At 50.7% G+C, this 24,846-nt stretch overlaps 1 protein-coding gene across 7 annotated transcripts in view; it reads left to right on the top strand.

Moving 5' to 3' along the window:
• Window positions 1-18,582, top strand: part of LOC144485924 (immunoglobulin gamma-1 heavy chain-like) — a 40,942-nt gene extending 22,360 nt beyond the window's left edge. For 5 of the 7 annotated variants that reach the window (XM_078203995.1, XM_078203993.1, XM_078203994.1 and 2 more), the window contains exons 6-9: window positions 5,505-5,807; window positions 5,898-6,215; window positions 8,544-8,864; window positions 9,024-9,755. In XM_078203995.1, the coding sequence (XP_078060121.1) occupies window positions 5,505-5,807; window positions 5,898-6,215; window positions 8,544-8,864; window positions 9,024-9,406 (1,325 nt within the window). In that variant the 3' untranslated portion in view covers window positions 9,407-9,755. Of the gene's footprint in view, window positions 1-5,504; window positions 5,808-5,897; window positions 6,216-8,543; window positions 8,865-9,023; window positions 9,756-11,913; window positions 12,057-18,411 lie in introns of those variants that run through there. The other 2 variants (XM_078203997.1, XM_078203996.1) reach the window with 1 other exon arrangement.
• The last annotated feature ends 6,264 nt before the right edge of the window (window positions 18,583-24,846 follow it).

Raw genomic sequence — 24,846 nt, 5'->3', positions numbered from 1 at the left:
CATCGTTATAGGCAGATACAAACAGATACAAACATTTAACATAGTATTGTTCTTATGAATGGGTATATTTCCTATGTCTGTGGCTATCAATGGTTGGTTTCGGCTCATTCAGGTGCGAATCGGTTTTCCTGCATTCATATTTTCCCGCTCTTCCTATGACTAATCTACTCCCTTTGTCTCGGGTTTTCCCTTATCTAAAAGATGTCTCGATCCTTGGCTGGCTTCCTGAGGTGTTTGTTAACTTTAAATCACTGTCTGTGATTCCAAATGGCTTGTCTGTTGGGTTTGATTTCAAGTGATCTTTGTCTAAGTGGAAGCCGGTGTCTGTTTTATGGTTCCTTTCCCAGTTAACTCTTTATGTGCCAGGCAGTTATTTTAAAGTGTGCTTTCCTTACGTTTTTCCCCTTACAGATGGGCACTTGAAACATCATGGGTGGGATTTTCCAGCCACGCTCGCCTCAAAACCGGGACCCCCCCACCCCCCCTGAGTCAATAGACCTTTGCGTGGTCAACCCCGCCCTCCCGCCCCCCCCCCCCCCCCCACTCGCTATGATTCCCTTGGTGGGCGGGAGGGGTGAATTCCTCCCCATGACATTCATGGGGAGAAGTGCTGGAAAATGGGATTAGCGCGTGTTTACTGGTGGTTATTGTTGGTGCAGACTCGGTGGGCTGAAAGGCCTTTTCTGCGCTGTATGACTCTCTGACCGCACCTCCCCCCTCGAAGCTCAGATCAATTTCCTCTGACCGTTCTGGACAAGGTGAGTCGGCTTTTCAACATCAACATGATCCGGACCCTTTCGGATCCTGAAAAGGCAGGACTGAGCTGAGTTCCGGGGCCGTGTGGTTCTCCCACTTTCCCGGCACACGGGAGGGGGAGTGAAAATGTGTAAGGCTTAATCTGCAACTCTTCCAATTCCAGGTGGAAATGCAAATCTTCCAGATCTAGGTGCTAATGTTGCTAGCACTTGTCCTCCTTGCACTTGTGCTGGGTGTGTGCCGAAGATTGTCTACAAGACTAACCTCAATGTGACCCTCGAAAGTGGCGACAACCTCCAATTTAACTGTCGCCCTCAAATTTGTTCAATAAAGCATTGACTGTGAATGGAATTGGCTGTTGAATGTTATTAAGAGCCATCCAGGAGGTTCAGATCCAGCCCATGGTGTCTGTCAGAATGAAAGTGTCAACAATGCAAAAAGCAACAGCCATAGTTTGGGTTCCCCCCCCCACCCAACCCACTCCTGAACTGTGAGGAGGATGCAGAGATCCTTCAGCATGATCTGGACAGGTTGGCTGAGTGGGCTAATCAGTGGCAGATGCAGTGTAATTTGGATAAGTGTGAGGATATTCACTTTGGAAGCAAAAACAAGAAGGCAGATTACTACCCGAATGGCTGTAAATTGGGAGAGGGGAGTGTGCAGCGGGACCTGGGTGTCCTTGTGTACCAGTCGCTGAAGGTAAGCATGCAGGTGCAGCAGGCGGTAAAGAAGGCAAATGGTATATTGGCCTTCATTGCGAGAGGTTTCGGGTACAGGAGCAGGGATGTGTTGTTGCAATTATACAGGGCCTTGGTGAGGCCACACCTAGAGTATTGTGTGCAGTTTTGGTCTCCTTTTCTGAGGAAGGATGTTCTTGCTCTCGAGGGAGTTGCAGCGAAGGGTTACCAGGCTGATCCCAGGGATGGCGGGACTGATGTATGAGGAGAGATTGACCAGGTTAGGATTGTTTTCCCTGGAGTTCAGACGAATGAGGAGGGGAATCTCATAGAGACTTGTAAAATTCTAACAGGACTAGACAGGGTAGATGCAGGGAGGATATTCCCGATGTGAGTGTCCAGAACCAGGGGCTCACAGTCTGATGAGTCGGGGTAGACCATTTAGGACGGAGGTGAGGAGACATTTCCTCACCCAAAGAGTGGTGAGCCTGTGGAATTCATTACCACAGGAAGTAGTTGATGCCAAAACATTGAATGTATTCAAGAGGCGGCTAGATGTAGCACTTGGGGTGAACAGGGTCGAAGATTCTGGGGAGAAAGCAGAATTAGGCTGTTGAGTTGGACAGTCAGCTATGATGGTGATGAATGGCGGAGCAGGCTTGAAGGGCTGAATGGCCTCCTCCTGCTCCTATCTTCTATGTTTCTAATCTAAATGGTCATTTTCTTGTGAAATGCTCCAGGTCAGATTGAATAGGAACCTGACCCCAGCGCCTGACCATTGTCTCTCAAAGTCTGTCAAGAATTAGAAGCACGTTTGTCACCCAGAGAGATGGTAAGGTTGGGATCTGGTGGGTTGGGTCTCGTTGATCCAGTAGAATGGTGTGATTGGCTCCTCCAATGGTGTTGGCCCTGTGGCAAATCGGTGATTCAGGACACAAGGATTTAACTGGTGCCCTGCGCTATCTGCGCAGTTTTAGATTAAATTCTGGGTTGCAGAAACGGAAACAGTTCCCTTCACTCCTGCAATCCTGGAGACTAATATCAGTCAATGACAGAAACTCAATCTTCACAGGAAACCAAGTTTGGGGAAGACCACAAGATATAGGAGCAGAATTAGGCCGCTCGGTCCATCGAGTCTGCTCCGCCATTCAATCCTGGCTGATATTTTTCTCATCCCCATTCTCCTGCCTTTTCCCCATAACCCCTGATCCCCTTATTAATCAAGAACCTATCTATCTCTGTCTCAATGACCCGGCCTCCACAGCCTTCTACGGCAAAGAGTTCCACAGATTCACCACTCTCTGGCTGAAGAAATTCCTCCTCATCTCTGTTTTAAAGGATCGTCCCTTTAGTCTGAGGTTGTGCCCTCTGGTTCTAGTTTTTCCTACCAGTGGAAACATCCTCTCCACATCCACTCTATCCAGGCCTTGCAGTATCCTGTAAATTTTACTAAGATCCTCCCCTCATCCTTCTAAACTCCAACGAGTACAGACCCAGAGTCCTCAACCGTTCCTCATACGACAAGCTCTTCATTCCAGGGATCATTCTTGTGAACCTTATCTGGACCCTTTCCAAGGCCCTCACATCCTTCCTTAGATATGGTGCCCAAAACTGCTCACAATACTCCAAATGGGGTCTGACCAGAGCCTTATACAGCCTCAGAAGTCCATCCCTGCTCTTGTATTCTCGCCCTCTCGACTGTGTTTTTTCAATTTCCTCACACTGGGTAAATGAAATTAAATGTCCCGCGTCTAATAATAATACAATTATTTTACAAGGTTAAGGGGACTTTTCACAAACCCTGCCAGGTTTCCTGACAAACTTGGAAAATGGACTCCGACTTGGTGATGAACAGAATCAGCGATCCCAAAGTGGAAGGAAATTGGTGAACGTTTTGTTTCAAAGACAAGAGAGAGAAACGGAACGTCTCAACCTAATAAAAGAGCCAGTCCTGTCAGACCGACAGTGTGTGCTGAACATGAGCTGAAACTGCAGCCGCAAGGGGTGATGACTGGTGGACAAGAGAGATTTTTATCCAGACACAGATATAGTCATCCTGTCTCTCTGTGAGCGTTAATATTACATCAAGAGAGATCAGCGTGGATCACAGCACTTGTGACTCATAAAATAAATGTTATTTTAATAGTGTAGGATGTGGAGGCTTTGGAGAGGGTACGGAAGAGGTTTACCAGGATGTTGCCTGGTCTGGAGGGTATTAGCTATGAGGAGAGGTTGGAGAAACTCGGTTTGTTCTCACTGGAACAACGGAAATTGATGGGGGAGGGGCGACCGGATAGAGGTTTACAAGATTATGAGGGGCATGGACAGAGTGGAGAGTCAGATGCTCTTTCCTTAGGGTAGAAAAGTCAAGTACGAGGGAACATAGGTTTAAGGTGCGTGAGGAAAAGTTTAGAGGAGATGTGCGAGACAAGTTTTTTTACACAGAGGGTGGTGAATGTCTGGAAGGCGCTGCCCAGGGAGGTGGTGGGAGCAGGTACGATAGCAGCATTTAAGGGGCAACGGGATGAATACATGAATAGGATGGGAATGGAAGGATACGCTCTCCGTCAGTGCACGCGGTTTTAGTTGAGGCAGGCATCATGATCGGCGCAGGCTTGGAGGGCCGAAGGGCCTGTTCCTGTGCTGTACTGCTCTTTGTACAGCACACAGAGTAAACTGCTGGATATCTGAAATGCCAATGTCCTTGAGGGGAGGCGATGGCCTTGTGGTATTATTGCTCGACTATTAATCCAGAAACTCAGCTCATGTTCTGGGGGCCCAGGTTCGAATCCCGCCACGCCAGATGGTGGAATTTGAATTCAATAAGAAGTATCTGGAATTAAGAATCTACTGATGACCACGAAACCATTGTCCATTGTCGGGAAAACCCATCTGGTTCACTGATGTCCTTTAGAGAAGGAAATCTGCCATCCTTCCCTGGCCTGGCCTACATGTGACTCCAGAGCCACAGCAATGCGGTCGACTCTCAACTGCCCTCTGAACAAGGGCAACGAGGGATGGGCAATAAATGCTGGCCAGCCAGCGATGCCCATGTCCCACGAATGAATTGAAAGATGAATATAAAACAGAAAATGTGAACAATTCAACGTTATCTTCCCGGGCCAGTAACTCTGAATGAAACTGGGGAAAGTACATGTTGTGCAGAAATAATCCCAACCTGCAGGAAGAGGGAGCTTGTGTTACTTCCTCTGATTCCTGGGGGTTGTTCTCCCAATGCAAACTAACCATCTTCTTTCACAAGGAATTACCGTCAATGGCAATGTGCATTGATATAGCGCCGTCAATGTCGCAAACCATTCCAAAGGGCCTGACAGGAGCAAAATCAAAGGGGAGCTGACACTGAGTCAGAAGGAGAAGATATTGGGATATACTGAAAGCTTGGCCGAAGAGGGAGGCTTTAAGGAGAGTCTCAAACGAGGGGAGAGAGGTGACAGGTCGCTGAGGATTGGGCAGTGAGTTGCAGAGATTAGGGCCCAGATGGTTGAAGGCACGGCCACAGATGATGGGGGGAAAGGAAGCGAAGGATGTACCAGAGACTAGAGTTATACAGGGTTTCTGGACGGTGTAGGAATGGAGAAGATTACAGAGATCAGGAGAGATGAAGCCAATGGAACATTAGGATGAGGATTCTAAGCCCGAGGTGATCCAGGTTCCTCACACGACAAGCTCTTCATTCCAGGGATCATTCTTGTGAAGCTCCTCTGGACCCTTTCCAAGGCCAGCACATCCTTCCTTAGATACGGGGCCCTAAACTGCTCACAATACTCCAAATGGGGTCTGACCAGAGCCTTATACAGACTCAGAAGTACATCCCTGCCCTTGTATTCTAGCCCTCTCGACATGAATGCTAACATTGCATTTGCCTTCCTAACTGTTGACTGAACCTACACGTTAACCTCAAGAGAATCTTGAACAAGGACTCCCAAGTCCCTTTGTGTTTGGAATTGGAAGCCCCATCTCTCCACAGGTGCTGTCAGACCTGCTGAGTTTCTCCAGCATTTTCTGTTTTTGTTTCAATTTCTCTGAACTTTTCCCCTTTCCCATTCCCAGAAATGTCTGTCTTGATCCAAACTCCTTCCATCAGAGAGGTTTGGATGAACAAGACGGCTACCCTGGAGTGCTCAGTCGTCTGTTCTGATCCGAGCCCAATCCAGATCCTCTGGGAAGTGAGCGACAAGAGGAGAAGTGACGGAGTTTTGACTCGTCCGCCCACAGGGGAAGGGAGCCTGCACATTATCGTCAGCCAACTTCGAACCAGTGCAGAGGAGTGGGAGAGCGGGGTGGAGTTTGTGTGCTCCGTCCACGGTGCTGCCTCGTCTGCACCGGTGTCGAAACGGATAAGCAGAGCAAAAGGTGGGCAAACATTCAGAAATTAATCATCTGACTTTGGTAAGCTTGAGGGGGAAAAGTTTAACACTTCCATTGTTTACCCATTTGTTCCAGTGAAGCCAAAAAGTCCCACAGTTAGACTGCTGCCCCCAACAGAAGAAGAGATGAAGAGTAAGAACACAGCCACACTCGAGTGTTTGATCACTGGATTCTACCCAGACCTCGTGAATGTCACCTGGGAGAAAGATGGTGTTCTCATCTCCTCCAAGACTCGTGCTGGGCTCACCGCTCTGGAGCAGGCAGAGACATTCAGTGTCAGGCACTACCTGACTGTGAGTACAGTGGAGTGGAGGAAAGGCTCAGCTTTCACCTGCGCTGTGTCTCACCCACCCTCCCACTCCAACGGCAACGAGACAGTGAAGAACATCCAAGGTATGACCCTGGGGCCCCAACTCCAAAATTAACACTGTTTATCCCTGAAGCTTTAAACTCTGTGAGGGTCAGGAAGTTTAACACGGACAATGTCCGCGTGTTTATGCAGTGGGTGTTTCCGTGGGCCAGTCATCCAGAGGCCTGAACACAGAAAGAAACAATCGCATGAATGTTGTACCTTTCACATCCTCAGGATGTTCCAATGTGTTTCACGACCAGTAAAGTACTTTCCATCAGGTGTAGACACAGCTTCAAGGCAAGGAAAATGTCAACTAATTTGCCTATAGAAATTTGATTTGATTTGATTTGATTTATTATTGTCACATGTCTTGGTATACAGTGAAAAGTATTGTTCCTTGCACACTACACAGACAAAGCAGACTGTTCATAGAGAAGGAAAGGAGAGAGTGCAGGATGTAGTGTTACAGTCATGACTAGAGTGGAGAGAAAGATCAACTTAATGTGAGGTCGGTCCATTCGAAAGTCCAACAGCAGCAGAGAAGAAGCTGTTCTTGAGTCAGTTGGTACGTGACCTCAGACTTTTGTATCTTTTTCCCGACGGAAGAAGGTGGAAAAGAGAATGTCCGGTGGGCGTGGGGTCCTTAATTATGCTGGCTGCTTTTCCCGAGGCAGCAGGAAGTGGAGACAAAGTCAATGGATGGGAGGCTGGTTTGCATGATGGATTGGGCTAGATTCACGACCCTTTTGTAATTCCTTGCGGTCTTGGGCAGAGCAGGAGCCCCATACCAAGCTGTGATACAACCAGAAAGAATGCTTTCTATGGTGCATCTGTAAAAGTTGGTGAGAGTCGGGGCTGACATGCCAACATCGCAATATGGCGATCAGATAATCTGCTAAATATTGACTACTTTCCCCTTCTTCAAAACCCTGACAAGAGGATCTGTTTCTTCAGCCTGAGAAGGGGCCTTGGTTTCAGGTCTCTTTCTGAAAGACGGCACTGCAAACAGTGCAGAGTTCCCTCAGTACTGGTTGGCCATTCTTGCTCATGTACTCAAGTATCTGTCGTGGGGCTTGAACATGCAGCAATGTAGAGGAGGCAGCCCGGCTAATGCGCCAAGGCTGACACGGCCAATTAATGATCCAGAGAACTGAGTTCAAATCCAAGACAGCTTGAGAACTTGAATTCAGTTTTAGAAAGTAAAAATTGGAAATTAAACATTGGCATCAGTAAACCAGAAGCTGTTATATTGTCGTTAAAAACCAAACTGGTTTGTTAATGTTCCTTTCAGGAAGGATTGTAGATTAGAATCACTACAGCACAGAAGGAGGCACTTGGAATATAGTGTTCAATTCTGGTCGCCACACTACCAGAAGGATGTGGAGGCTTTGGAGAGGGGACAGAAAAGATTTACCAGGATGTTGCCTGGTCTGGAGGGCATTAACTATGAGGAGAGGTTGGAGAAACTTGGTTTGTTCTCACTGGAATGACGGAGGTTGAGGTGCGACCTGATAGAATTCTACAAGATTATGAGGGGCATGGACAGAGTGGATAGTCAGAAGCTTTTTCCCCAGGGTGGAAGAGTCAATTACTAGGGGGCACAGGTTTAAGGTGTGAGGGGCAAGGTTTAAAGGAGATGTACGAGGCACGTTTTTTACACAGAGGGTGGTGGGTGCCTGGAACTCACTGCCGGGGGAGGCAGTGGAAGCAGAGACGATCGTGACTTTTAAGGGGCATCTTGACAAATACATGAATAGGATGGGAATGGAGGGATATGGTCCCCGGAAGGGTCGGGGGTTTTATTTCAGTCGGGGCAGCATGGTTGGTGCAGGCTTGGAGGGCCAAAGGGCCTGTTCCTGTGCTGTAATGTTCTTTGTTCTTTGAGGCCATTCGACCCATCGAGTCTATACCGGCCACAATCCCACCCAGGCCCCATTCCTGTAACCCCACATATTTACCCTGCTGATCCCCCTAACACTAAGGTCAATTTAGCACGGCCAACCCACCTAACCAGCACGTCTTGGAACTGCGGAAGGAAACTGGAGCACCCGGAGGAAACCCACGCAGGCATAGGGAGAACGTGCAGACTCCACACAGACAGTGACCGGAGGCCGGATTTGAACCCGGGTCCCTGGTGCTGTGAGGCAGCAGTGCTAACCACTGTGCCGCTGTGCCTACTGTCCTGACCCTGTCTGCCTCAAATGTGGCTCCAGGCACAAACCAATGTGGATGCCTCATAAGTGCCCTGTGAAAGAGCCCTGTGAGCCACTATTGTACCTGTGACGCCAGGCATGAAACGCCAGCCTTGCAAAGCCACGTCCACATCCCATTGGGGAATCATGAAATAATCATTGTAATTTCTCACCCAGGTGAGTGTTTGGACACTGGGATCTCAGTCACCTTAAGGAAGCCTCCTTTCGAAGAGATCTGGAGGGACAGGACGGCCACTATTCTTTGTGAGATACTTCATGGTGATTTGGAGGGAGCCAGGGTGACCTGGCTGGTGGATGGAATTGTGAGAGAAGATGGAGTGAAGACTCAGAGTCCCAAGAGACATGGAGACAGAGACGTGATCTTCAGCAGACTGACGGTCCCTGCCGCAGAGTGGGAGAGCGGGGTCGAGTATTTGTGTTCGGTGGAGGACAAGAGTTTGCCCACGCCGGAGAAGAGGTCAATCAGGAAAGCCCAAGGTACGTGTGGATGGAATTAGTCATAGAGTGGTAGCGGTTTACAGCGTGGAAACCTGCTGTGCGACCGTGCCGCCCTGTCTCCCTCACCCGGTTTGCGTCAGTGGGTAAATACAAGATGAGAGAAAGACTCAGTCTAACCTATGTTGTCTCTGTTTCCAGTTGAGGTTAAGACTCAGCCTCAAGTCTACCTCCTTCCCCCTTCGTCGGATGAGATGGAGACGGATCAGACTGCGACCCTGGTGTGCCTGGTGACCGGATTCTCCCCCGCAGAGATCTACCTGGCCTGGATGGCCAACGACACTCTCCTGAAATCAGGATTCGTGAACCAGCCGGTGACCGAGGACGGCCGCAGCGGCTGGAACTCGGGCAGTCAGCTGACAGTCTCTGCGGACGAGTGGAACAGCGGCACCACTTACTCCTGTGTGGTGGGACATGAGTCAGTCACAACAAACCTGTTCAGGAGCATTAATAAATCTCACAGCAAACCCACCCTGGTCAATGTGTCACTTGTCCTGACCGAGAGCTATAAATCCTGCTCATAACATCTGGCGATTCAATCAGCCATTTATATAATCCTTGTGAATGGATGGTTAACGCAGCCAGAGGATTGTTGTGGTCACAAGAACATCTCTCTTCTGGTGACAGGTCACAGACAACGGCAACAAAATCTGACCTTGCTCAATAATTGAGAAAAAAAAACTATTTGGTGATTGAATCAGACACCTAACATCCTTTTCTCCAAATGTCTGAAGGTCCTGAGTTCCCTTTGCAATATTTTTCTGCTGCGTTTGATCGAGTGTGAAAGCTGTGTGAGATCCCACAAAGGGTTAATTGTATGTGGCAAAATGTCAATGTCCTGATCCAGTTTCAATAAACGTGATGTGAAAAGGTTTCAGTTTTGAGTCTTCATTATTGGTGCGTTTTCAGAAACAGTAAATGAGTCAAACTTAAAGTCTATTTATGAGTGTCACAAGTAGGCTGACATTAACACTGCAACGAAGTTACTGTGAAAGTCCCCTGGTCGCCACACTCCGGTGCCTGCTTGGGTACGCTGAGGGAGAATTTAGCATGGCCAATACACCTAACCAGCACGTCTTTTGGACTGTGGGAGGAAACTGGAGCACCCGGAGGAAACCCACGCAGACACAGGGAGAACATGCAGACAGTGACCCAAGCTGGGAATCGAACCTGGGTCCCCGGCGCTGTGAGGTAGCAGTGCTAGCCACCGTGCCGCCCTAACTTCAGACATGAGGTGTGGTGAGTGTAATGTGCTTGCGGCCAGCAGAGTCCTTGGACCTGAGGTTTTCAATTTTCCCATTGGGATTTCCTCACTTCAAGTCTGGGTTTATTGTGCACTGATTAATCGGAGACCAGTTGCGATGAATGGCCCACAACAGGGCAGCACGGTGGCACAGCGGTTAGCACTGCTGCCTCGCAGTGCTAGGGACCCGGGTTCAATCCCCAGCTTGGGTCACTGTCTGTGTGGAGTCTGCATGTTCTCCCCGTGTCTGCGTGGGTTTCCTCCGGGTGCTCCGGTTTCCTCCCACAGTCCAAAACACGCGCTGGTTAGGTGCATTGGCCATGCTAAATTCTCCCTCAGTGTACCCGAACAGGCGCCGGAGTGTGTCGAGGAGGGGATTTTCACAGTAACTTCATTGCAGCGTTAAGATAAGCCTACTTGTGACACTAATAAATAAACTTTAAAACAACTCCATCATCATTGTACCATACTAATGTCAGGTTGGCTTTGGTCTTTCTCGGTTTACTCATTTCAATTTGCGCTCAGTAAGTTCCCACAGTGAGAACTGTGAGAATGACCGGATCATCTGGTTTTGGGTGTTGAGGTTGAAAGATGGATGTTTTCCGGCTCAGAACACTGCAGGGAACTTCCTGCTCTTCTTCCAGTCGTGTTGTGGATCATTTACACATTAACATCAGCCTGAGGGCCATCGCTTAACATCTCATTCGAAGGGCGGCACCTCCGACACTGCAGCACTTTCTCAGTCCTGCATCGGAGTGCCCGCCTGAATGATGCACTCTAGTCTCTGGAGTGTAACTCAAACCCACAATTTTCTGAGCCAGAGGTGGGAATGTTATCCACAAAACCCCATCACATCGATCCATGAACTGCAGACTTTCAGAACCCATTTGGTCCCTCATTCTCTCACATCACCACTCACAGGAATTTGTGTCACTGAGCAGATAAGGTCAGTGTCGTATCTGGTGACTGCACAAGTTCATCTAATGCCACCTCAGAAAATATTGGGTCAACTGAAATATTAAATAGAGGCAGCGAATCAAAAAGAAAGAAATACTTGAAGTGAAAGGAATCTCATCCTGGTTGTGGGGATAATCTCAGAGTGCTCCCTGCAGGTCAATGGGTGTTTTGGAGACAAAGAGAGTATGACAGAGAGAGAGAGAGAAAGTGTGAGACTGACAGTGAAACAAGAGAACAGAATTCTTGGGGGTAGAGGGAAGACAGTGTGAGAGGGAGAAAGACAAAGAGGGAGACAGAATCAGAGAGAGAGACAGGTCGAGAAGGAGAGAGTTTCTAATGATTCACTGCTCCCACTGCTTTTCCTTTATTGATTTGTGGGACATGGGCGTCGCTGGCTGGCCAGCATTTATTGCCCAGCCCGAGTTGCCCGAGGGCAGTTGAATCAACCACATTGCTGTGGCTCTGGAGTCACATGTAGGCCAGACCGGGTAAGGATGGCAGATTTCCTTCCCTAAAGGACATTAGTGAACCAGATGGGGTTTTTTTACAACAATCGACAATGGTTTCATGATCTTTGGTCGACTCCTAATTCCAGATATTTTTTATTGAATTCAAATTCCACCATCTGCTGTGGCGGGATTCGAAGCCGGGTCCCCAGAATATTAGCTGAGTTTCTGGTTGAATAGTCTGGCGATAATACCACGAGGCCATCACCTCCCTCCCCCCCGCTGCTCCACTGTCGTCCCCTCCTTCGCTGTGTTATCTTCAAACTGTTGAGATGTTGGGGACCTTGATGTGAACTTTAACAGCTCCGATTTTTCTTTGTTTCAGAGAAACCTCCAGATGAGACAGGAGAGGAAGGAAAGGAAGAAATGGGAGACTTGGAGGGAGATGACAACGCGCTGACAGTTGCTGCCTTTGCCATTCTGTTTATTCTCAGTTTCCTCTACAGCACCTTTGTTACTGTCGTCAAGGTGACCAGACTTTAATTTTCAATTCAATGATAACAAACACACACTATAAAGCCAGGGTTTATCTTCAATTGATCCCCACATCTTATTCTCCAACTCTCTAATTCCAATCATTAGGTTACAAACACACACACAGTTGAGTGGCAACAAACTACTGCCATTTTAAGCTTTTCACTTCACCTGATCTGGGGGCTTCGATTCACCCGAGTGGTCAGATTCCCAGTCCTGTAGTGTCCATTTCCCAGAATAAGGTCAGATTCCCTGTCCTTTAGTGTCCATGTCCCACAATAAAGTCAGATTCCCATCCTCTCTGGGGCAGCATGGTGGCACAGTGGTTAGAACTGCGGCCTCACAGCAAACGGGTCCTGGGTTCAGGTCCGACCTCAGGTAACTGTCTGTGTGGAGTTTGCACCTTCTCCCCGTGTCTGCCTGGATTTCCTCCGGGTGCTCCGGTTTGCTCCTACAGTCCAAAGATGTGTGGGATAGGTTGATTGGCTGTGCTAAATTGCCCCTTAGTGTCAAGGGGATAAGCAGTGTAAATCCTTGGGTACACGAGATAGGCTTGGGTGGGATTGGTGTCGGTGTAGGCTGGATGGGCTGAATGGCCTCCTTCTGCACTGTCGGGATGCTATGGCTGTTTAGTGTCCATTTCCCTGACTAAGGTCAGATTCCCTGTCCTTTATTGTCCATGTCCCGGAATAAGCTCAGATTCCCTGTCCTTTCATGTCTTTCAGTGTAGAACTCCCGGTGTAAGGTCAGATTCCCTGTCCTTTAGTGTCCATGTCCCAGAATAAGGTCAGATTCCCTGTTCTTTCATATCCAAGTCCCAGATTAAGGCCAGATTCCCTGTCCATTAGCGTCCATATCCCAGAATAAGATCAGATTCCCTGTCCTGTAGTGTCCATGTCCCAGATTAAGGCCAGATTCCCTGTCCATTAGCGTCCATATCCCAGAATAAGGTCAGATTCCCTGTCCTGTAGTGTCCATGTCCCAGACTAAGGAAAGATCCTGTGTCCTTGAGTGTCCATCTCCTACAACAACATCAGATTTTCTGCTTTTTAGTGTCCAAATCCAGGAATAAGTCAGATTTCCTGTCCTTTCTTGTCCATGTCCCAGAATAAGGTCAGATTCCCTATCCTTTAGTGTCCATGTCCCAGAATAAGGAAAGATTCTGTGTCCTTTAGTATCCATGTCCCAGAATAACATCAGATTCCCTGCCGTTTAGTGTCCAGGTCCCAGAATAAGCTCAGATTCCCTATCCTTTAGTGTCGGTCAGTGTAGAACTCCCAGCGAAAGGTCAGATTCCCTGTCCTTCAATGTTCATGTCCCAGAATAAGGTGGGTTTTCCAGTATTTTGGTCCATGTCCCAGATTAAGGCCACATTCCCTGTCCATTAGTGTTCATATCCCAGAATGTCAGATTCCCTGTCCTTAAGTGTCCCTCTTCCAGAATAAGGTCAGAATTCCTGTCCTTTAGTGTCCATGTCCCAGAATAAGGTCAGATTCCCTCTGCTTTTGTGTCCATCTCCAACAACAACCTCAGAATTTCAGTCTTTTAGTATCCAAATCCAGGATAAAGTCAGATTTCCTGTCCTTTCATCACCATGTCCCAGAATAAGGTCAGGTTCCTCATCCTTTAGTGTCCAGCTCCCAGAATAAGGTCAGATTCCTCATCCTTTAGTGTCCAGCTCCCAGAATAAGCTCAGATTTCCTGTCCTTTCGTGTCCATGTCCCAGAATAACATCTAATTCCCAGTCCTTTAGTGTCCATGTCCAAGGATAAGGTCAGATTCCCTGTCCGTTAGTGTCCATGTCCCAGAATAAGGTGGGATTCCCTATCCTTTAGTGTTCATGGTATGGAATAGGAACATAGGAATTTGGAAATAAGTCACAATCTCTGTCCTTTAGTATCCATGTCCCAGAATAACATCAGATTCCCTGCCGTTTAGTGTCCAGGTCCCAGAATAAGGTCAGATTCCCAGTCCTTTAGTGTCCAGGTCCCAGAATAAGGTCAGATTCCCAGTCCTTTAGTGTCCATGTCCCAGAATAAGAACAGGGTCCCTGTCCTTTAGTGTTCATGTCCCACAATAAAGTCAGATTCCCATCCTCTCTGGGGCAGCATGGTGGCACAGTGGTTAGAACTGCTGCCTCACAGCAAACGGGTCCTGGGTTCAGGTCCCGCCTCAGGTAACTGTCTGTGTGGAGTTTGCACCTTCTCCCCATGTCTGCCTGGATTTCCTCCGGGTGCTCCGGTTTGCTCCCACAGTCCAAAGATGTGCGGGTTAGGTTGATTGGCCATGCTAAATTGCCCCTTCGTGTCAAGGAGATAAGCAGTGTAAATCCTTGGGTACACGAGATCGGTTGGGTGGGATTGGTGTCGGTGCAGGCTGGATGGGCTGAATGGCCTCCTTCTACACTGTCGGGATGCTATGGCTGTTTCGTGTCCATTTCCCTGACTGAGGTCCGAGTTCTGATCCTTTAGTATCCAAGTCGCAGAATAACGTCTGATTCCCAGTTCTTCAGTGTCCATGTCCCAGAATAAGGTGGGTTTTCCAGTATTTTGGTCCATGTCCCAGATTAAGGCCAGATTCCCTGTCCTTTAGTGTCCATGTCCCAGAATAAGGTCAGATTCCCTGTCCTTTAGTGTCCATGTCCCAGAATAAAGTCAGATTTCCTGTCCTTTAGTGTCCATGTCCCAGAATAAAGTCAGATTCCCTGTCCTTTAGTGTCCATGTCCCAGAATAAAGTCAGATTCCCTGTCCATTAGGGTCCATCTCCTAGAATAAAGTCAGAAAGCCTGTCCTTTAGTGTCCATCTCCTAGAATACCATCAGATTTTCTGCCTTTTTGTGTCCAAATCCAGGAATAAAGTCAGATTTCCTGTTGGTTAGTGTCCAAATTCCAGGATAAAGTTAGATTTCCTGTCCTTTCATGACCATGTCCCAGAATAAGCTCAGATTCCCTATTCTTTCATGTCTTTCAGTGTAGAACTCCCGGTGTAAGGTAAGATTCCCTGTCCTTTAGTGTCCATGTCCCAGAATAAAGTCAGGTCCCCGTCCGCTCCAGGGTAGCATGGTGGCACAGTGGTTAGCAGGTATCCGGGTTCAGGTCCAGCCTCAGGTAACTGTCTGTGTGGAGTTTGCACCTTCTCCCCGTGTCTGCCTGGATTTCCTCCGGGTGCTCCGGTTTGCTCCCACAGTCCAAAGATGTGCGGGTTAGGTTGATTGGCTGTGCTAAATTGCCCCTTAGTGTCAGGGGGATGAGCAGCGTAAATCCTTGAGTACACGAGATCGGCTTGGGTGGGATTGGTGTCAGTGCCGGCTGGATGGGCTGAATGGCCTCCTTCTGCACTGTCGGGATGCTATGGCTGTTTAGTGTCCATTTCCCTGACTGAGGTCCATGTCCCAGAATAACATCAGATGCCCTGTCCTTAAGTGTCCCTCTTCCAGAATAAGGTAAGATTTCCTGTCCTTTTGTGTCCATCTCCAACAACAACCTCAGAATTTCTGGGTGCTCCGGTTTGCTCCTACAGTTCAAAGATGTGTGGGTGAGGTTGATTGCCCCTTAGTGTCAGGGGGAATGGCAGGATAAATACGTGGGAATACGAGATAAAGCTTGGTTGGGATTGTTGTAGGAGTAAGTTTGATGGGCTGAATGGCCTCCATCTGCCCTGTCGGGATGTTATGATTGTTTAGTGCCCATTTCCCTGATTAAGGTCAGATTCCCTGTCCTGTAGTGTCCATGTGCCAAAAAAGGTCAGATTTCATGTTAATTATTGTCCATCGCCCATACTGAGGTCAGATTCCCTGTCGCTTAGTGTCCATAACCCAGAACAAGGTCAGATTCCCTGTCCTTTCCTGTCCAGGTCCCAGAATGAGGTCAGATTCCCTGTCCTTTCCTGTCCAGGTCCCAGAACAAGGTCAGATTCCCTGCCCTTTCCTGTCCAGGTCCCAGAATGAGGTCAGATTCCCTGTCCTTTAGTGTCCAGGTCCCAGAACAAGGTCAGATTCCCTGTCCTTCAGTGTCCATATCCCAGAATAAGGTCAGATTCCCTGTCCTTTCGTGTCCATATCCCAGAACAAGGTCAGATTCCCTGTCCTTTAGTGTCCATATCCCAGAACAAGGTCAGATTCCCTGCCCTTCAGTGTCCATATCCCAGAATACGGTCAGATTCCCTGTCCAGTTTAAAGTTTTATCATTAGTGTCACAAGTAAGGCTTACATTAACACTGCAATGAAGTTATTGTGAAAATCCCCTCGTCGCCACACTCTGGCACCTGTTCGGGTTACACTGTCGGAGAATTTATCATGGCCAATGCACCCGAAGCAACGCGTCTTTCGGACTGTGGGAGGAAACCGGAACACCCGGAGGAAACCCACGCAGACACGGGGAGAACGTGCAGACTCCGCACAGACAGTGACCCAAGCCGGGAATCGAACCCGGGTCCCTGGTGCTGTGAGGCAGCAGTGCTAACCACTGTGCCGCCCAGTAGTGTCCCTCTCCCAGAATGTGGTCAGACTCCCTGTCCTTTACTGTCCATATCCTTGAGTAACGGCAGGTTTCCTGTCCTTTAATGTCGAGCTCACCCACAAAAGGTCAGTTTCCTGTTCTTTAGTGTCCATCGCTGAATCCCCCACTATTAACATCCTGGGGGGTTATCATTGACCAGAAGGTGAACTGGACGCAGCCATATAAATACTGTAGCTACAAGAGCAGATCAAACACTAGGAATCCTGCAGAGAGTAACTCACCTCCTGACCCCCACAAAGTGTGTCCACCATCTACAAGACACAAGTCAGAAGGGTGATGGTGGTATACTCTCCACATGTCTGGATGAGTGCAGCTCCAACAACACTCAAGAAGCTCGACACCATCCACGACAAAGCAGCCCATTTGAATCCACCAACATTCACTCCACCATCACCAACGCACAGTGGCAGCCGTGTGTACCATCTACAAGATGCACTGCGGACATTCACAAAGGCTCCTTAGGCAGCACCTTCCAAACCTCTGACTCCTACCATCTAGAAGGACAAGGGCAGCAGATACGTGGGAACACCACCACATGCAAGTTCCCCTCTAAGTCACTCACCATCCTGACTTGGAAGCATATCGGCCATTCCTTCACTGTCGCTGGGTCCAAATCTTGGCAGTTCCTCCCTAACAGCACAATGGATGTACCTACACCTCAGGGATTGCAGCGGATTCAAGAAGGCAGCTCACCACCACCTTCTCAAGGGCAGCTAGGGATGTCCCAGCCAGTAACACCCATATCCTGTAAATGAAGAGAAAAAGTGAAGGGCAGATTCCCTGTCCTTTATGTCCCCGTCTGTGAGGAACAGGACAGCTTATCTGATCTGTTGGTTGTGTGTAATCTTGATAAACACAAGACAACAGCTCTGAACCAGAAGAATAGAATTATCCACACTCATTCTGAGCACAACCATAAACCTATTCTGCAGGTTTCATCTCCTAGAATAAGGACAGACCCCCTTGTCCTTCAGTGTCCATCTCCCAGAATAAGGACAGACCCCTCTGTCCTTCAGTGTCCATCTCCCAGAATAAGGACAGACCCTCTGTCCTTCAGTGTCCATCTCCCAGAATAAGGACAGACCCCCTTGTCCTTCAGTGTCCATCTCCCAGAATAAGGACAGACCCCCTGTCCTTTACGGTCCATCTCCCAGAATAAGGACTGATCCCCCTGTCCTTTAGGACCCATCTCCCAGAATAAGGACTGATCCCCCTGTCCTTTACGGTCCATCTCCCAGAATAAGGACAGACCCCCTGGGTAGAAATGTCAATTACGAGAGGACATAGGTTTAAAGTAAAAGGGGCAAAGTTTAAAGGAGATGTGAGAGGTACGTTTTGTACACAGAGGGTGGTAAGTGCCTGGAATGCGCTGCCAGAGGAGGCGGTAGAAGCAGATACAATAGCAATGTTTAAGAGGCAGATTGACAGATACATGAATAGGCAGGGAATAGAGGGATACGGACCGTGTGGAGGCAAAAGGTGTTTAGTTGAGAAAGGTGTCGTGTGTCGGCGCAGGTTTGGTGGGCCGAAAGGCCTGTTCCTGTGTTGTACTGTTCTTTGTTCTTTTGGATCCATCTCTCAGAATAAGGACAGACCCCCTTGTCCTTTTGTGTCCATGTCCCAGGATAAGGATAGACCCTTTGTCCTTTTGTGCCCATCTCTCAGAATAAGGAACCCCCACCTATCCCTTAGGGTCCATCTCCCAGAATAAGGACAGACCCCCACAATCCTTTACCGTTCACTTCCCGATGGACAGACAGTCTCGCTGTCTTTTTGGGTACACTGTCTGTACGGCACATCCAAGGTTCTTACTCTGCTGTCTGTATTGCAGGTTCAGCAGTGACCAGCAGATACTCGCAGCTCACATTCAGACTCATCCAAGATGTGAATTGCTCAGAAATGTCCCTGTGATGTTTGGGAACGGAACTTTCCATTGTCCACTGGAAAATACTCAGCTACTGCACTGCCACAGCTCATTCCGGGAGATAAAACTTCAAACGGACTGGGGAACGATTGGGAAGGGGGATTGGGGTGGGAGGGGGAAAGAGTTGGGAAGGAGAGAAGGGGAGGGGGGAGAGGGAGTGGGGAAGGGGGAGGCGGGAGGGAGTGAGTATGGGATAGGAGGGAAGGGTTGGTTCTCTGTGTCTTGTAGAAAATATTGTAAAAACCAATGTTGTTCAGATTATTGCCTGCAGCTTTTTAAAATGTGTTTGCACTGATGTAAAAGTTTTGGTTTGAAGCTAAATCAATAAAAAAACAAATGAAATAAATGGTGATGTGAAGCGATGGATGGAACTGAGAAAGACTGAGTGTAGTTATTGGATGAATCTACCCATGGAGCAGACATTGAGGAAATTCCCAGCCCCATGCACAGTATCAATGAATCTCCTGAAGCACAAGGTTTACCCCCAAGTCGAGTCAGAAGGAAAATACACCAAGGACAAGAGATTGAGAGAGAATCTGAGCCACAAAAGTTGTGGGAATGTCACAGCTTCATAACCCACAAGAATGTTACAAAGCAACTAACCAACAGAAAGCAGAGTGGGGATAGATGGCTCTTTCTCTAGTTGGCAAGATGTAACTGGTAGGGTGCCACAAGGTTCGGTCCTCGGGCACCAACTATTCACATTCTATATGAATGACTTGGACGCAGGGATAGAAGCTACTGTAGGCACATTTATGGATGACACTAAAATAGGTGGGATAATTAGTTGCAATGAGGAAGTAAGGAATTTACAAATGGATATGGATGGGTGAGGTCAATGGGCCAAAATCTGGCAGATGGAGTTTAACGTGGATAGGTTATGTGCATGTGTAGGTTATGTGCATGTGTCGGTTATGATCGGTGTGAGGTTATCCATTTTGGTTGGAATATTAGAAAGGCAACGAATTATCCAAATGGAGAGAAACTTCAGAGCGTTTCGGTGCAGAGGGATCTGGGTGTCTTTGTACATGAATCACAGGAAACTAGTATGTAGGTGCAGGAGGTCATAAGGAGGGCAAATGGCATGTTGGCATTTATTGCTAAAGGAGTAGAAAATAAAAATAGGGAAATCTGCATAGCCTGTTCAACGCTGGATTCTCCCAGCTCCCGTGACCTTCGGGTGTGGCGCAGGACAGGTGAGAATCACTACCTGTCTCCACTAGCGTGGAGAGGATCTCCAAGAAGATCGCGCATATCGACACAGACATCAAGTTTCTGCAAACATGCAAGAAAGCAGACAAGATACCGAAAGGACTACGGATCACGAACCCACTCAGGTCAACCTATAACACAGACTACGCTGAGAGACTTTGCCGTCACACACGGCATCTCCACATCATGTCCACTAGCGGAGACCAGAGGTGCGATTTTCCACGGCCCACTGCGCTGTTCGAGTGGCACAGTGAGCCGAGAAATGTCAGCGGGATGGGGAAAAAAACAGGAATGGCGACCGGCTGTTCCATTATTTTGGACGTAATCAGCCGTGCCCCCCTCCCCACCCCGGGGAAGAACGCGAGGCTGCTTACAATATGGAAATGAGCATTTCCATCTATTTCGCGAGTCCGGGACGCAATTGTCCGGACTCGCTAATATTTCTGACCCCGTCGCTGGAGGCCCACACCAGCGGGCATCACATATGGTCCCCAGCAATGGGCCTCGCTGGTGGGACCACAGGCCATTGAGGTCTCCCAGGAGGTCGGGGATGGGGGCAAGGGTGTCCCTTGGGCAGTGCCAGCCTGGCACACTTGGCAGTGCCCACCGCGCACTCTGCAGTGTTAACGGGGTGGGGCCTGAGGGAGGGAAGAGCCAGAATGGGGGCGGGGTGGAGGGGGGGTAGGAGGGGAGGGAATTGTGGGGGGAACTCTGCATGGGGCGTGGGGCCTGGTGGTGGGGTCGGGGATCGGAGGCTGGCCATTGGGAGGGTTGGGGATCGGGGAGAACCTCTGGGCAGGTGATGTTGCAGGTGGGGGGCAGTCGGGGCTGGCACTCGGGAGGGGGCTGGGGCGTCTCACCAGCGATGTCGGGGGCTGGGGGGGAGGAGCTTATCGACCGATCTCCCAGTATACTGTTGGGCACTTAGTTTGGGAAAATCGCACCCCTCGCGTGATGTCCATGCCAGGGGAGCTCGGAGGCCACTGAAGCCTCCAGCTGGTCAGGGACAGGGCGAGGTAGTGCCCACTGAGCAGTGCCCACATGGCACACTGGCAATGAACACTGGGCTCCATGGCAGTGCCCATCAAGCTCCATGGCAGTGCCCACCTGGCACCCTGGCAGTGCCAGGTGGGAACTGCTAGTGCACCAATGATAGTGCCATGGAGCTGGGCCCTGAGTGGGGGCTCTGATGGGGGGGGGGAGCTCTGCAGGGGGGTTCATGCAGGGGGAGATCCGCAGGGAGTGGTCATGCAGAGTGGAGCACAAAGAGACGCGTGTCAGAGCTCATGAATGGGGGGGGGGGGGGGGGGAATGCCGGGGGTTATGATGGGGGAGGGTCCCGATGCCATCGATTCATGTCGGGAAGGGGGAAACATGCCGTCAATTGGAGGGAGGTCGATGACTATGGCGGGAGGGAGGGTGGGGGGGGAGATGTCCGTGGGCAGGGAGGGGTGTGGCTCCCAGTGCGCTGTGAGATCGGGGCACTCTTCCAAATTGGTGCCTGAGTGCTTTGTAGCTGGGCCCATCAGTCCGTTTAGGGTCCCCCAGCGCGTTTAGGGTCCCCCGGCATGTTAAAGATCTCCCGGTGTGTTTAGGGGCCCCCAGTGTGCTAAAGGTCCCCCAGCATGATTAGGGTCCCCCAGTGTGTTTAGCGTCCCCCAGTGTGTTTAGCGTCCCCCAGTGTGTTTAGGGCCACCCCAGTGTGTTTAGGCGTCCCCCAGTGTGTTTAGGGTTCCCCCAGCGTGTTTAGGGTCCCCCCAGTGTGTTGACGGTCCCCCCAGTGTGTTTAGGGTCCCCCCAGTTTGTTTAGAATTCCCCAGTGCGTTTTTTCGTTCCCCACAGTGTGTTTAGGGTCCCCCCAGTGTGTTTAGGGTCCACCCAGTGTATGTAGGGTCCCCCCACCGTAATTAGGGTCCCCCCAGTGTGTTTAGGGTCCCCCCAGTGTGTTTCGGGCCCCCCCAGTGTGTTTAGGGTCCCCCAGCAGGTTTAGGGTCCCCCCAGTGTGTTTAGGGTCCCCCAGCAGGTTTAGGGTCCCCCCAGTGTGTTTAGGGCCCCCAGTGTGTTTAGGGTCCCCCCATCGTATTTAGGGTTCCCCCAGTGTGTTTAGGGTCCCCCAGCAGGTTTAGGGTCCCCCCAGTGTGTTTAGGGTCCCCCCAGTGTGTATAGGGTCCCCCAGTGTGTTTAGGGTCCCCAACAGTGTGTATAGGGTCCCCCAGCAGGTTTAGGGTCCCCCCAGTGTGTTTAGGGACCCCCCCAGTGTGTTTAAGGTCCCCCCAGTGTGTTTAGGGACGCCCCCAGTGTGCTTAGGGTCCCCCCAGTGTGCTTAGGGTCCCCCCAGTGTGTTTAGGGTCCCCCAGTGTGTTTAGGGACCCCCCCAGTGTGTTTAGGGTCCCCAGTGTGTTTAGGGTTTCCCCAGTGTGTTTAGGGTCCCCCCCCCAGTGTGTTTAGGGTCCCCCCCAGTGTGTTTAGGGTCCTCCCCAGTGTGTTTAGGGTCCCCCAGTGTGTTTAGGGTCCCCCCCAGTGTGTTTAGGGTCCCCCAGCAGGTTTAGGGTCCCCCCAGTGTGTTTAGGGTCCCCCCAATGTGCTTAGGGTCCCCCAGTGTGTTGAGGGTCCCCCAATGTGTTTAGGGTCCCCCCCAGTGTGTTTAGGGTCCCCCCAGTGTGTTTAGGGTCCCCCGCAGTGTGTTTAGGTTCCCCCCAGCGTGTTTAGGGTCCCCCCAGCGTGTTTAGGGTCCCTCAGTGTGTTTAGGGTCCCCCCCAGTGTGTTTAGGGTCCCCCAGCAGGTTTAGGGTCCCCCCAGTGTGTTTAGGGACCCCCCCAGTGTGTTTAGGGTCCCCCCAGTGTGTTTAGGGTCCCCCCAGTGTGTTTACGGTCCCCCCAGTGTGTTTAGGGTCCCCCCCAGTGTGTGTAGGGTCCCCCAGCAGGTTTAGGGTCCCCCCAGTGTGTTTAGGGTCCCACCAGTGTGTTTAGGGTCCCCCCTCAGTGTGTTTAGGGTCCCCCAGTGTGTTTAGGGTTTCCCCAGTGTGATTAGGCCCCCCCAGTGTGTTTAGGGTCCCCCCCAGTGTGTTCAGGGTCCCCCAGCAGGTTTAGGGTCCCCCCAGTGTGTTGAGGTCCCCCCAGTGTGTTGAGGTCCCCCCAGTGTGTCTAGGGCCCCCCAGTGTGTTTAGGGTCCCCCCAGCGTATTTAGGGTCCCCCCAGTGTGTTTAGGGACCCCCCCAGTGTGCTTAGGGTCCCCCCAGTGTGTTTAGGGTCCCCCCAGTGTGTTTAGGGACCCCCCCAGTGTGTTTAGGGTCCCCCAGTGTGTTTAGGGTTTCCCCAGTGTGTTTAGGGTCCCCCCAGTGTGTTTAGGGTCCCCCCCAGTGTGTTTAGGGTCCCCCCAATGTGCTTAGGGTCCCCCAGTGTGTTGAGGGTCCCCCAGCAGGTTTAGGGTCCCCCCAGTGTGTTTAGGGTCCCCCCAATGTGCTTAGGGTCCCCCAGTGTGTTTAGGGTCCCCCAGTGTGTTTAGGGTCCCCCCCAGTGTGTTTAGGGTCCCCCAGTGTGTTTAGGGTTTCCCCAGTGTGTTTAGGGTCCCCCCCAGTGTGTTTAGGGTCCCCCCCCAGTGTGTTTAGGGTCCCCCCCAGTGTGTTTAGGGTCCCCCAGTGTGTTTAGGGTCCCCCCCAGTGTGTTTAGGGTCCCCCAGCAGGTTTAGGGTCCCCCCAGTGTGTTTAGGGTCCCCCCAATGTGCTTAGGGTCCCCCAGTGTGATTAGGGTCCCCCAGTGTGTTTAGGGTCCCCCCCAGTGTGCCTAGGGTCCCCCAGTGTGTTTAGGGTCCCCCAGTGTGTTTAGGGTCCCCCCCAGTGTGTTTAGGGTCCCCCGCAGTGTGTTTAGGTTCCCCACAGCGTGTTTAGGGTCCCCCCAGCGTGTTTAGGGTCCCTCAGTGTGTTTAGGGTCCCTCCCAGTGTGTTTAGGGTCCCCCAGCAGGTTTAGGGTCCCCCCAGTGTGTTTAGGGACCCACCCAGTGTGTTTAGGGTCCCCTCAGTGTGTTTAGGGTCCCCCCAGTGTGCTTACGGTCCCCCCAGTGTGTTTAGGGTCCCCCCAGTGTGTTTAGGGTCCCCCAGCAGGTTTAGGGTCCCCCCAGTGTGTTTAGGGACCCCCCCAGTGTGTTTAGGGTCCCCCCAGTGTGTTTAGGGTCCCCCCAGTGTGTTTAGGGTCCCACCAGTGTGTTTAGGGTCCCCCCCAGTGTGTTTAGGGTCCCCCAGTGTGTTTAGGGTTTCCCCAGTGTGTTTAGGCCCCCCCAGTGTGTTTAGGGTCCCCCCCAGTGTGTTCAGGGTCCCCCAGCAGGTTTAGGGTCCCCCCAGTGTGTTGAGGTCCCCCCAGTGTGTTGAGGTCCCCCCAGTGTGTCTAGGGCCCCCCAGTGTGTTTAGGGTCCCCCCAGCGTATTTAGGGTTCCCCCAGTGTGTTTAGGGTCCCCCAGCAGGTTTAGGGTCCCCCCAGTGTGTTTAGGGTCCCCCCAGTGTGTTTAGGGTCCCCCAGTGTGTTTAGGGTCCCCCCCAGTGTGTTTAGGGTCCCCCAGCAGGTTTAGGGCCCCCCAGTGTGTTTAGGGACCCCCCCAGTGTGTTTAGGGTCCCCCCAGTGAGTTTAGGGTCTCCCCCAGTGTGTTTAGGGTTTCCCCAGTGTGTTTAGGGTCCCCCCCAGTGTGTTTAGGGTCCCCCCCAGTGTGTTTAGGGTCTCCCCCAGTGTGTTTAGGGTTTCCCCAGTGTGTTTAGGGTCCCCCCCAGTGTGTTTAGGGTCCCCCAGTGTGTTTAGGGTTTCCCCAGTGTGTTTAGGGTCCCCCCCAGTGTGTTTAGGGTCCCCCCCAGTGTGTTTAGGGTCCCCCAGCAGGTTTAGGGTCCCCCCAGTGTGTTTAGGGTCCCCCCAGTGTGCTTAGGGTCCCCCAGTGTGTTTAGGGTCCCCCAGTGTGTTTAGGGTCCCCCCCAGTGTGTTTAGGGTCCCCCCAGTGTGTTTAGGGTCCCCCCCAGTGTGTTTAGGTTCCCCAAGTGTGTTTAGGGTCCCCCGCAGTGTGTTTAGGTTCCCCCCAGCGTGTTTAGGGTCCCCCCAGTGTGTTTTGGGTCCCTCAGTGTGTTTAGGGTCGCCCTCAGTGTGTTTAGGGTCC

This window comes from Mustelus asterias, unplaced genomic scaffold (assembly GCF_964213995.1).
Source record: "Mustelus asterias unplaced genomic scaffold, sMusAst1.hap1.1 HAP1_SCAFFOLD_248, whole genome shotgun sequence".
Taxonomy (NCBI): domain Eukaryota; kingdom Metazoa; phylum Chordata; class Chondrichthyes; order Carcharhiniformes; family Triakidae; genus Mustelus; species Mustelus asterias.
Note: the sequence above shows the minus strand (reverse complement) of the source record. Positions and strands in the feature narration are given on the sequence as shown.